Source organism: Cucurbita pepo, chromosome LG02 (genome assembly GCF_002806865.2).
Source record: "Cucurbita pepo subsp. pepo cultivar mu-cu-16 chromosome LG02, ASM280686v2, whole genome shotgun sequence".
Lineage (NCBI taxonomy): Eukaryota > Viridiplantae > Streptophyta > Magnoliopsida > Cucurbitales > Cucurbitaceae > Cucurbita > Cucurbita pepo.
Genome location: NC_036639.1, coordinates 464,152 through 476,772, shown reverse-complemented (window position 1 = coordinate 476,772; position 12,621 = coordinate 464,152). Strand labels below are relative to the sequence as shown.

The 12,621-nt window shown below is 40.8% G+C and overlaps 3 protein-coding genes across 5 annotated transcripts; 2 read left to right on the top strand and 1 right to left on the bottom strand.

Moving 5' to 3' along the window:
- The first annotated feature begins 82 nt into the window (after nt 1-82).
- On the top strand, nt 83-1,291 carry LOC111789000 (B-box zinc finger protein 21-like). 3 transcript variants are annotated; one of them, XM_023669612.1, is made up of 3 exons: nt 83-302; nt 377-758; nt 913-1,291. In XM_023669612.1, exons 1-3 carry the CDS (start codon nt 117-119, stop codon nt 1,155-1,157), a joined length of 813 nt encoding a protein of 270 aa, XP_023525380.1. In that variant the 5' UTR covers nt 83-116; the 3' UTR covers nt 1,158-1,291. The 3 variants fall into 3 exon arrangements, with proteins under 3 accessions (XP_023525380.1, XP_023525379.1, XP_023525378.1); XM_023669611.1 differs by having other exon boundaries at nt 377-763; nt 864-1,291; XM_023669610.1 differs by having other exon boundaries at nt 377-763; nt 858-1,291.
- A 1,918-nt stretch (nt 1,292-3,209) lies between these two features.
- On the top strand, nt 3,210-7,616 carry LOC111789019 (protein LTV1 homolog). Its single transcript, XM_023669631.1, has 5 exons — nt 3,210-3,771; nt 4,021-4,428; nt 5,758-6,378; nt 6,588-6,715; nt 7,188-7,616. The coding sequence occupies exons 1-5, from the start codon at nt 3,310-3,312 to the stop codon at nt 7,189-7,191; spliced, it is 1,623 nt and encodes a 540-aa protein (XP_023525399.1). The 5' UTR covers nt 3,210-3,309; the 3' UTR covers nt 7,192-7,616.
- Nucleotides 7,617-9,395: 1,779 nt separating this feature from the next.
- On the bottom strand, nt 9,396-12,207 carry LOC111789017 (uncharacterized TPR repeat-containing protein At1g05150-like). Its single transcript, XM_023669629.1, has one exon. The coding sequence runs from the start codon at nt 11,960-11,962 to the stop codon at nt 9,566-9,568; it is 2,397 nt and encodes a 798-aa protein (XP_023525397.1). The 5' UTR covers nt 11,963-12,207; the 3' UTR covers nt 9,396-9,565.
- Nucleotides 12,208-12,621: the final 414 nt, after the last annotated feature.

Below are 12,621 nucleotides of genomic sequence, written 5' to 3'. Positions count from 1 at the left end.
ATTAAATATTTTATTCAATAATTATTTTTATTTTAAAAAAAACTATTTTTATTAAGTGCATTTATAACCGTACACCCTCCGCCCCGAATCCCCCTTAGTTTCAGAAAGTTTCGGAGATGAAGATTCAGTGCGACGTCTGCAACAAAGACGAGGCGCTGCTTTTCTGCACCGCCGACGACGCCGCCCTATGCTCCACCTGCGACCACAGCGTCCACCACGCCAACGTCCTCGCCTCCAAGCACCTCCGCTTCCCCCTCCTCCACCCCAACAACAACAATTTCCCACTCTGCGACATCTGCCAGGTCCCTCCTCTGTTTCTCTTCTTCCATTTTCATAGCTTCTAGAACCTCTCGGTTCATGATTTCCAATTTTGCAGGAGAGACGAGCGTTCCTATTCTGTCAGCAGGACCGGGCGATTCTATGCAAAGACTGCGACTTTCCAATCCATTCGGTGAATGAGCTTACCCAGAAGCACGATCGGTTCCTTCTCACCGGCGTGAAGCTCTCGTGTGTGTCTGCCGGGAATGTGCCGTCGTCTTCCTCTATGTCCGAGAAGATGGCTAATGCTTCTTCTGCCCCTGTTTCGAATTCGCCTTCAATTGCGGAGAGTTCAACTTCTAACGCTCAGACGGTGGGTGCGTCCACCGATGGGTGTGAGGCGATGAATGGTGTGGAGTATTTTATTGACGCGATTTCAGGGTGGCATTTTGATGACTTTCTTGATTCTTCCTCTACCGATGCTCCTCCTTTTGGTTTCTGTAAGGTCTGCAACTCTGCATTTATGGATGTTTTTTCTGTTCTTTTTATTGGGGCGGTGGATCTTAAAATTTGACTTAAATTTGAATTAATTAACCCAGCTGCAGAGCGATGAGGTTGATGGTGATTGGGTTTTTCAATTTGTTGATGATTTAGTTGAATTAGAAACGAGCGCGGATTCTTTCTCGTCGGAGGATTGGGGAATTTGGAGCCCTGAGGAGGAGGCTGCCGTACCTCTGTTTTGCTCAGAGATTGAGATGGCGGAAAGGAAGAAAGGTAGAACCTTGAAGGAGAAAACCAGAGGAGGAGGAGGTGGTGGTGGTGGTGGTGGTGGTGGCGGTGACGGTGGGATTTCGGTGCCGGAGGTTGATCTCCGGCCGAGAAGATTCAGATCCTCTTGATTTGCGTTTTGAGGTCGTGATTTTGTGTATACGTACATACATTTTGGATGTTGCGGCTAACTCCAAAATCAGAAGTGCATGGTTTCTTTTTTTTTTGGCTAAATTCTAAAAGAATATATCCATTAATTTTGTCATCTCTTTTTTAAATAATTCTATTCTTTAATTTAATCTTTCTTACACATTTTAATTAAAAATATATTTAAATATTCCACTAAATCTAAGCAACCATTTTCATTATAAAAAAATATAAGCAGTTCAAGCTCATCACCCCCGGATATTGTCCGTTTTTGACCTATTACGTATCACCGTCTGTTTCACGATTTTAAAAAATACCTGTTAGGGAGAGAGGTTTCCACGCCCTTATAAAAAATGATTTGTTTTTCTCTTCAACCGATGTGAGATCTTATACAGCTACTAGTAAACACTTACCAAAAAGAATGAATGTCGTGTAAGTGAGGTTAATAAAATTGTGAATTGTGAGTGATTGTGGTAGGTATATTAGGAAGGTGTTTGTCATTATCAAGGTTGCTAAATATGGAATAAAAAGATGAACTTTATTCAGTGATTCAACTTCATTAGCCAACAACCTTCAAATTGTATGATGAGCAATGGCACTCAACACAACACTAAAGCATAAAGATCAAACCAATCAATGGAAAAAAAAAAAAAAAAAAAAAAAAAAAAAGTCGTACACAAGTTTTAGANCTGCTTTAGCAAATTCACCTAAGCTAAAGAGAGACCACTTTTGGCGGGCCCAGGCCCAACCACAGCGACCTATCAAATCAAGCAAATTAGATACCCGAAACAACTACGTAATTGGAAGGAGCTTCAAAATTAGTGAGCCTATGAGTCTGAGTCATGGAAGTTGTGGCTCCCAAATTACAGGCGTCGGCGTCGGCAGTGAGCCTTGCACATGTATCGACAGTCGTAAAAGCAAGGCCCGCCGCAGTGAAGCGGACAGTCCAATCTCATGCCTCTGCATCTTCCTTTCACCATACATTCCGCAAATTCTCCCATACTGTAATCTTCCTCATTGTGTATTCTCTTCCTGTCTACATTTTTCCTTCTCCCACCGTCGCGTCTGCCAGATTTTGGCTGTCCACCACAACCCCATTTCCACCACCCACCTCCCCCTCCTCCCCATCCCCATCCACCACCACCACCACCACCACCACCACCACCTCCTCCTCCTCCACCGCCTCCGCCCCATCCCCACCCATACCCACCGCCTCCTCCCCTGTTCTGCTTGCTAACCTCAACCGTAGTAGTATTACCAGAACTGTTTCTCCCCTCCCCTGCATTTCCCCGTGGCAGCTCGGAGAATGTTAAGAAAGTGCCATTTTTCAAACCCTCAGCTCTCGACCCATAAACCGCTACTCCAAGAAAAACTAACAAACAACAGAACATCATTCCATTTTCCAAACCCATTTCTTGCAATTGGTTGTACTGTTTGAAAGCCCATATATAGGACGTTCTTCTTTTTCTTGAAGAAACCCCACGAACCCAACCCAACGTGCAGTACAGATGGGATGGCTTGAATCCTACTTTTGTTCTGTCCCCCACTTGCATTGCAAAATCAACAACGCCATACCGCTTAACTAAAGCACTGTTGCCCACATTCACCAAATCGACTTCTTTTGCGAGTGTCATCAATGCGACCAAGCGGTGGTGCCCGGTGGGCGGCTTCGTTGGTTGTCCCCTGCACAAGGAACCGCCAACTTCACCCACAAAAATTAAAAATTTATAATTTAAAAGATTAACCTTTGCTCTAATTACCCATGATTACTTTAGATTAATGATAATTATCGTTTAATTATATAAAATCAACCATAAGTATAAATAATCAGTTGCTTTCCGATTTTTTTTTTTTTTTNGTTTATTTGTGATAGTCTAGTTGGTTAAATACAACTAAATTTTTTTTAAAGCAGAAGTTTAATAATAATCTATATGCAATTTAATATTTAATTTTGTGTTTATTTGAATTTTTAACTGAAAAAAAAATCTTTAATAATTTTTATGCTTTTATATTTAATAAAATCTTGATAAAATTAACAATTTACGTTCCGTGTCTGGGTCAAGTCTAGGGTTTTGGAACAGAGGGTTTATCTCACAAATCCGCAGCGCAGAGTCCACTGATATTCTTCGATTCGCAATGGGGAAGAAGAAGTTCTTCGACAAGAAGAAATCCGCAACTTTCCAACTACTTGCGCGTGACTCATCCGATCCCAATTACGATGGAACTGCCGCCACCGACCGTGTTTTTGTTCGTGTCGACAACCACTCTTATACTCTCCCTGTCTTCGACGATGGTCCTGTCGATGCTTCCGGTTCTGCCTCCTTTGAGGAAAATCCTAACTCGATCTTTGCCGATGCTCCTGACGATTACGACGATGAAGAGAACGGAGGTTTTGGAGCTTCCGGGCGGTCTCGTGGGGAACTTGGTGGACCTGCGTCGTTACCGGAAAATGTTAGAAGGGAAATTCTCGAGCTGGGTTTTCCTGACGATGGTTACAATTATTTGCTGCATCTTCGGGATATTAAGAATACTGGTGGTGGTTCGGCGTTTTATAATAACCCCAAGGCCAAGCTGAATCAGCTTCCACGCGATGAGAAGGTTGGTTGTTTTATTGATTTATTTTTTTTAATGTTTTCCCGCATTGAAGTATGAACTATGGAGTGGGATTTTAACCGAATTTATAACGGTTCATGATATGGATTATAGGCACGAGTGAGCGTATCCACCATTCTACAATGCTAAGATATTTCTGAAAATAAGCAACGGTTTATGAAGCTTTTTTTTTTCCCCTCTCTGGATCAAAGCTCTTACCTTTTTCCGTTCCATGTTTCTTTGATTGTATTGTAGGCGTATGATGCCTCCGGAGTGCTCGTTTCTCAAGGAACCAGTGATGCCGATGAGAACATCATGTACAAAGTTGCGTCCAAGACTGTTGGAGTCAAGGTTCAAAATGCTATTGACCCGGAAATAGCTGCACTGCTTGATGATGATGATTTATCACGATTTGGTTCTGATGTTGAGGATTTGGAGGAGGATTTTGTAGTTCAGGCTAATTTATGTGAAGAAGGGGAGGATGGTTCAACGGATAATAAGTTTAGTGTGGCTGAGGATTCTGAGAGAGCGACAGGAAGCCAGAATATTGTTAATAACAAATCTTTTGGCGACGAAATTTTTGAGGATGCAGATGTTGACCATGTGGAGGATGCTGTTGATAAGCCACGAACTCGTCGGCTTTTGGATGATCAATTCGACACCGTGAGTTCCCAATACTTCTTATGCATTGCAGTTCTGTAGATTTTTCTTACTCATACTTTTATGATTATTGACTTGTTCCTGTAGGTAGGGAGTTTATATCTAATTTGGTATTATATTGAAAATTCTAGTAATGCTGTAATGTTAGACTTCAGTACTTTTTTGTTTTGTTTCAGAGTTTCGATTACCGTTAAATTGAATAAGGCCTTGCCTTTCCAGATGGTGGTTTGATTGTCTGTGCTAACCAAAAGTATCCACCCAGGAGATTCTTTTTAGTGGATTAGTGAATTTTAATTTCAATTGTCAATGGCGGAAATTCTGCATTAATAATGCAGGAAATTAATGTAAAAAATATTCACCCAAGAAATTCACCTAAACTTCAGTAGTTTGCCTCGGTTCTTTTTGCTTCATGGGTATTATAAATGGTTTCTCCATTTTCTTTTGTTCCTGCCAAGAGGTGCCTCTGTGGTAAGGGCTTGTGAAATTTGGAAGTACCCTCCAATTTCATGGTTGAAGGCCACAGGCTGCTAATTTAATAACTGAACAACCTTGTTGGAGGTAGTCCTGCAGTGGGCAAATCCCTCTCGAGGAGTATATAGTGGGCTACAAACATAATGCAAGGAGTAGAGACTCCAATTTACTGACTAAGAAAAAGAATAATTCCTTCTTTTTAGGACATATAAATGTTGAATTACAATAGCTGGAACGTCATTGCAAATGGTCGTGTCTCCGCTGAATTATATTTATTTGTACTAGATTTCTGATCTCAGTACACGTACTTCAAATTTCCCTTTAGTTTTGTGATTTAATTTGATGGGACGTAAATATAAGCATATCAGTAAGTTTGTGTAATTATTTATCTATTTTTATTCTTTGATATCCTACCTAGAACAATGTTACCATCTAGGTTAGGTCTTAATCAGATTTTTGCCTTAAATTCTGTAGAACTAGAATTACTGTCCGAGAGATCTCTTGGTGAATCAATTACCTGAGTTCTTGGTATAAGATCCTGTTGTATGCCAGTCATTTATTGGGCTAGCGGGTAATGAAGTGATAATGAAGCACCTGAGGCAATAGGACAGTGTAGGATCCGGCTATAATCTTTTTTTTTTTTTTCTCTATAAACGGTTTTGGTTAGGGAGGGTTGGAAGCCTCTTGAATGCTTTCAGGAGTATCCCTTTCTTACCATTTTTCCATCTAATGATTTTGAGCCACTAAGCGATGGGAACTAGAATTCCCTTTTCTTTATGTGCTTGAGATATTTATTTTCCCTCATTCCAACATTTTTCTATGGTAATTTTATATTTACCTCACTATTTATGATGGATGCAGCTCTTAAGCCGGGACTATGCATCTGGTGACGATGGTGGCAGTGATTGTGATGAGCATGATGGTTGGGTAGCTGAAGAAGATGAGTCCCTTGCTCAGAAGCTCAAGCATGCCCTTGGTGATCATAGTAAGGATGACTTGGACCTTGACCAAGGATATAAAGCTCCTGCGGATATATTGAGTGGTAAAGAAGGATCAGCAGATCAAGAGCTTTTGCAGTCTGCCAGTGATGTAATTCACCGATGTATGGAGTACGCTGAGAAATATCAAAATGAAGATGATGACATTGAAGATGAATACATATTTGAGGAGAGCAGTGATGAATCAGAAGTTTGGGACTGTGAAACTATTGTTTCTACATGTTCTAATCTCAATAACCATCCTGGAAAGATTGTAGCTCCTGAAATAACCAGAAGGAAGAAGTTGGCTGAAACTGTCTCTGGAGCCCTTAATTCTAAAAATTCTATGATAACTCTCAAGGGGAAAGAGAAGCTACCAGTGGACTTTCTACCTCATGGTCGAAAAGTTGTTGACAAAGTGAAAGATAATGGCAGCTTGAAAACTGAACAACAGAAGAGGAAGCTGCACGGTCCGGAGTCCAAGGAAGAGAAGAAGGAGAGGAAGGTAACTAGGTTTACCTTCTTCCACTTAGTGTTATGTTTTAGTTCATCCACGGAGTCTTTAATGGTTTAGAGATATTTGTTTAGTATTCAAGTAGAAATCTTTGTGCTACTTTTAGAAAGCCTAAATTGTAGATATAAGTGGCTTGTGCATTTAAAATTAGCCTATCCTTTATTGTTCTTTTATGATGGCCTCTTAATCCATGCATGCAGGCTGCTGTCAAGGAAGCACGACGTGAAGCACGGCGCACAAAAAAAGAATTGAAGGAACTTTACAAGGGGGAAACTCATCGTGCTCAGAAAGTAGTTGCTGTTTCTGGTCCAGCATCTATTCATCTTATGTAAGTATACCAACCCAAAATTGTTCAGAATTTTTTGTTGGTATGTCTAAGATGCTATGGAGTATCTCTCTCTTTGATTATATATTTGTTTTTGCTGCTTGTTGTTGTGAAAGGAAAACCTGAAAAACCAATAGCTGATCAAAGTGTTCTCCTTACTCATTATCCATTATTTTTTCTAGTGAAATTGTAGACTACTCTTAGTTTTCGAATAAAATGAGGTGGTGCTACCTAACTGTAGACCTTCACATGCCACAATTTATAAGAGATAGCTGTTCACTTGCATTCATTTTTTTTTTGGGTACAATAGTTTTTCGAAGGATATAACCTAGTGAATCTATGTAATAATTTATTAAAAAAACCACTTATCTAGTGCAAAGCTGATTTTGCTCAAACGAACTATAAACTTCAATTGACTAATGTTAACTACAAACCTCACTGTTTTTCCATAATTATCGTAAATATTTTTTTTCAGGTGAGGAAGAGTTCTTGATGCTACATAATTGGACAATTTTTCATTGTGACAAAGATCGAAGTACTGGGGAGAAGTTCTTGAAAACAATTCTTATATGGAACGAAGTAGAGACCATGATCTATATGCTTGGAGAAGGGAGAGAAGACAAGAAATGGGACAATCTGTTCAATGATTCCTTGGTGTCCACCAAGGACCAATTCTTTATATGTTTAGTTTAGAGAGAGCTTGTAACTCATCTTGAGATGTTCCAATCAAAGCATATTTATTTAAAACTAAAGTTGGTTGCTTCAACTTGTACTTTCGCAAGGACCATAAATAGTCAGAGTTTACAATTTATATGTTCTTGAGTGTATTTTTGTTTACTCCTATGGCAATTTAAGTTTAAAGTGATGACAATTCTTCTTGAATGAATCTATTCAGTGTTCTTTATATGTTTATTCAAAATGAACCATCCTCTTTTTCCAGGTCCTCGACGATTGGACCAAACGAATCGAATCGAGAGGGAAGGAGAAGCTCTCAGACAAAGGTAACAATCCAAATCAAAACTACTAAAAGTTCATTTCTTATATCTTCGGATTGCTCTCTGAATACATTTCTATCTTCTCTTAGCAATTTAATAGTATTGTAACCATGTGTGGCACCATTTGTAAAGGATGATACAATGAAAGTATATATAGTTAGCTTCATATGAAGGGCAAGTGTATTACGATAGCATCACACCAGAACAACTCGATGTTTCAGGGTCATTCTTCGACTTCATGGGGAATGGGGTCTGCATATCCTCCTCCAAACACAGGGGTTGGGTTCCAGTACCCGTAGTCTGCTACAATTTCTGACAGAACCTTGAAACGACTGCGATCTCCCTGCACCTCAGATTCATGGATGCCATGAGGGGTTGTCAAGGGTGCCGCTGATAATGGCGACAACAAACGTGATCCTGCAGCTGTTTTGGATAATGCTGTTATTATAGTGAACGTCATTACACCGAAGAATAAAGAGTAAAGAAAGGAAGCAAGTGTCACTCCTGCCATGCTATATCTGTGTGGTATCTAACTCCCTGCAATTCAAGATTGTCCCAAGTTTCAAAGGCAATGAAGTGTCCTAATTTATGAGGCGTGGGACTTAGTTGAGGGCTGGATCAAAGCATAAGCAGTGTTTGAACTAAATTGAATTTTCCTGTCATGCGAGGTGGATGACATGTCATGTTTCTTTCATGCATGTGGTGTTTTATTAAAATGGATTTGAAAAATGAGAATCCACTTGTATGAGAGTACGATTGATTCGTTCTTCGTTCTCCTTTTCTATCGATGTGGGATCTCACAATTCACCCCCTTCGAGACCCAGCGTCCTCGCTGCCACTCGTTCTCTTCTCCAATTGATGAGGGACCTCCCAATCCACCCCCTTTGGGCCCAGCATCCTTGCTAGTACATCACCTTGTGTCCACCCCTTTTAGGGCTCAGCCTCCTCATTGGCCACCTCCTTTTAGGGCTCAGCCTTCTCGTTGGCACATCGCCACCCCCTTTTAGGGCTCAGCCTTCTCGTTGGCACATCGCCTAGTATCTGGCTTTGATACCACACTAACAAATATTGTCCTTTTTGGAGTTTTCCTTTCGAGTTTTCTCTCAATGATTTTGAAACACGTCTGCTAGGAAAAAAATTTCACACCCTTATAAAGAATGCTTCGTTCTCTTTCCCAACTGACGTGGGATCTTACATAATCACATCACTATACTATCTCGTATACTATCTCGAATTACACATGTATTTGAGGTTCTCTTCAATCTTGAGTTGCCTTAGAAATTAATTAAGAACAAAAAATACTGTGAAAACAGAGGAATTGAGGGAGAGCTGAGAAGGGAAAAAAAAACTACAAGATGAAGAAAAGCAAAGAAGAGAAGACCCACTTAAAATGATGCATCAGAAAGAGATTTTGTGAACATTGCTGCAATGGGGAGCAGATATTAGTGCTTGTATGGTATTCCTCGTCAATTATTTGGCATCATCATCAATCATTGGATTCGTTCATTTGACCTTCAAGTACAGCAGAGATCAGATTAAAACTTGTGATAAAATAACAAAAAGTAAACAAAAACTGGGCCCTACACAAAGACTTTGGCTGGCATTGTGTTAAATGTGACATGTCCGTGGTGTATATAACAGAGGAATCTAGAATCAGCAGTTTCCATCACAGAATGAACAGATTTAAAAGGATGAAATTTGTAGTTGGGCAATAATAATCAAACAAATATATCAGAGGGCTTCATAGAACCGAATTATTATACAAAGGGCAAAACTCCCACTGCACACATTCGAAGTTATATAATTGACACTGAACACCTAAAACCAACCATGACAACGGATTAAGAGAGAAACCTATCTAAGAATCATCATGGGATTGCATTGTAAAACACAAGCACTTGTCTTTCACTGCTTCACCCTCACTCCCATACTCTTTAAATCTGTACTCTTCTTGCTTGCTTGAAGGAGGCACCTTCCCCTCGCTATAACATTGATTACACAAGCTAAAATGTGATTTCATCTCCTTGAATCGAGATCCGATGATAGGGTAGCGGCAAACGGAGCATACGTGATTCCCATGTCGATTTCTGTCTCCGCTTTCTAGCTTCAACAGGGTGGACATAATACCAAAACCCCAATCTTGGTCATTGAACATGACAAGAAACTCTGTGAAGGACACCACAGAATTGTCTGTCTGTCCATGGACTTCCATTATCTCACTGGATCCTTGGCTAGGAATATATATGGCCCTCAACAATTTGATATACCTGACTGCATCAAATTTTCTGATCTGAGTGCCACCGTCGTTCACAGGTCGCCATACAAGGGCATCGTATGCCACCCGCTTTCTCTTTTCAGGGGGACCTGTGCAAATGGGAGCAAGAATGGCAAAAAACAGCCCCAAGTCCACCCTTCCTGAGCCTGTCTCGTCCAGGACAGAGAGTATCCTCTCGTTAATGGCTTTGACAGCTCCTTGGAACGTCTCTGGCTTCAAGAAATTCAATAATCTACGAAGAATTTCTTCCAAGCTAGGCTTGCGTATGGACTTCTCAGGCACGCCACCACCTGAATAAGATACTGGCACATCATGTTCACTGATTTCCTTCTTAATAAGTTCCACATCACAGCGATTCAATCTGGTAATCTTCTGGAAAGATCTAATTTTGAGAGCATTTGACAGTTCCGGTCTCAAAACAGTCTTCTCTCCCATGGTCTTAAACTTTGAGGCTTCCACAACTATAAAAGCCCCTTCACCATTTGCACTGCCATTGCCTTTCAACTTCTTCTTCTGCAACTGTTTCAAATGCGATATAGCATCATGCAACTCCACCCTGTTCGTCATTTTCAAGGCTTCCTTTAAGGCCTTCTTAGCGTCCTCAGCTTCCCCAGCACCCAACAGGGACACAGCTTTGTTCAGCTGCGCCCGCCAATGGTTAGGCCACACAGCTAAAACTCTCGTGTACATTTCTGAAGCTCTTTGGAACCTACCCAAGTCCATGTAAAGTCCACCCAAGTTATACAAAGCATCTACATGGCCAGGCTTCAAGTCGATTGCCTTCTGAAACACCTCAATTGCTCGCTCATCTTCCCCCATTGCATGCAAAGCGGAGGCCAAATCACAGTGAGCATCAGCATAATCTGGTTTCATGAATATGGCCTCTTCCAAGGCCTTAACGGCAGCCCTATATTCCCCTACTCCAAATAAAGCACTCCCCAGCAGTTTCAAAGCTCTAAAATGTGTAGGACAAAGAATAGCAGCTTCTCTATAGTATTCGCAAGCACTTAAAACCATACCTTCACCTTCAAGTGCAATACCAAGATTCACATAAATTTGTGGAAGCAAATATCCCCACTGATTTCCCCCGGCCTCCGCCGCCTCCAATGCCAACAGAAACTCTTCCTTTGCCTCCTTGTATTTTCCAAGAACATACAAGCAGTTCCCAGCTCTAAAATGCGGCCTCACGTCGGTAGGTTGCAACTCACAAGCCCTCTTGAAGCTAACAAGAGCCTCCTTGAAAAGCTGATGCTCATATAAAACCCTACCAATTGCCATATGCCCATCAAAAGCCTCCTCTCTGGACCGCGCTCGATCTGCTCGGGTTCTCAAAACCCCTAATTCCTTGAGAAACGAAGCATAGTCATGGCCGGACTCTTCCCAGAAAACCCTCTTCTCAGAAAGCTCCGAAGACGGCCCCAATTCTCTCGACCAGCCTGCATCAGAATAGGCATCGAAATTGTCCGCCTTCAATTTCCCATCCTTAGCCTGCTTTGTCTTCAACCTCTTAATCAAAACCTCCAAATCATCCACGATCTTCCAAGTATCATCGAAGACAATACCATGATTCGGCGACAACGCCCACGCCGCAGTCCTCTGCTTCTTCTGCGACTCCAAAGCACGTTCATCGGCGATTGAAGAAGAAGAAGCCTCGGAAGTGACCAAAATTCCCTTGTTATCATCCTGATTGAGTTCCAATTCAAGCGCGTCGAAGTCACGGTCCACATCTCCGGCACCATCATCATAAGTCCTCAACAATCCCTCAAAAGTTAAACCCTTATCGCCCTGAATGAAATCCCCATACGTCCGAAACACCTCATCGAGAATAGCATTGATCTGTTCCTCGCTAAACTTGACCCTAGGGTTAACCGCCACAACAAGCGCCGCCATTTCGTCCCTATTAAGACCCCCATCATGGCTAACATCAAATTTCTGAAAGATCCTCTTCACCTTCTCCGATCTGCTCCCTCTCGTCGACATTGCTGGAAAGGGGGAAGCAGAGGAAAAGAAGGAAACAAAAGCAGTGGAGAAACAAAGAAATCAGAAAGGCAGAAAAATCAAAGAATCCATTAGGGTTTTAATTTTGGATACGAACATGAGATGATTTCTCCCTGTTCTTAGTTTCATTGGATCTGGAAGAAACCCAAATGAGAGAAACAAAGAAAGGACAAACTCCGCCCTATCTTTATTATCTCTTCCATTCCCCCTCCCCCTCCCCCTCTTCCTTCCTTTATCTAATTTTCCATCCAATTTTTTAATTTAATCTTTATCACACTTCTTTATAATATATATATATATATATATTAACCTAACTATAATTAATAAATAGGGTGCCAACTGGGTTTGATAGATAAGAGTTAATATAAAAGAAATACAATACTCTTTGTTTGTTCTGGGCTTCCCTTCCAATACCCATTTTCCTTTGTTCTTATAATTATTGCTTTGTTCTTATAATTATTGCATATCAAGTGTTTGATAATTTGCTTCAATCGCGGCCTCCTCCACTTTAAACACCCAATCACTTTCATTACTCCCAAAAGTTAATCACCTCATTGTCATCCACATCAAATAATTGATTCCAAAACATTTTACTCTTTAAATCTTTTTTTTTTTTTAATTTTATTTTACAAATTTGTAAT

Excerpts from the sequence above, each read along its gene's own strand:
- LOC111789017 (XM_023669629.1), bottom strand. The coding sequence starts at position 11,962 with ATGTCGACGAGAGGGAGCAGATCGGAGAAGGTGAAGAGGATCTTTCAG.
- LOC111789000 (XM_023669610.1), top strand. The coding sequence starts at position 117 with ATGAAGATTCAGTGCGACGTCTGCAACAAAGACGAGGCGCTGCTTTTC. Across the intron at positions 303-376 it reads CACTCTGCGACATCTGCCAG|GAGAGACGAGCGTTCCTATT; the intron begins GTCCCTCCTCTG and ends CCAATTTTGCAG. Across the intron at positions 764-857 it reads CTCCTTTTGGTTTCTGTAAG|CTGCAGAGCGATGAGGTTGA; the intron begins GTCTGCAACTCT and ends TAATTAACCCAG.
- LOC111789019 (XM_023669631.1), top strand. The coding sequence starts at position 3,310 with ATGGGGAAGAAGAAGTTCTTCGACAAGAAGAAATCCGCAACTTTCCAA. Across the intron at positions 4,429-5,757 it reads TGGATGATCAATTCGACACC|CTCTTAAGCCGGGACTATGC; the intron begins GTGAGTTCCCAA and ends TGATGGATGCAG. Across the intron at positions 6,379-6,587 it reads AAGAGAAGAAGGAGAGGAAG|GCTGCTGTCAAGGAAGCACG; the intron begins GTAACTAGGTTT and ends CCATGCATGCAG.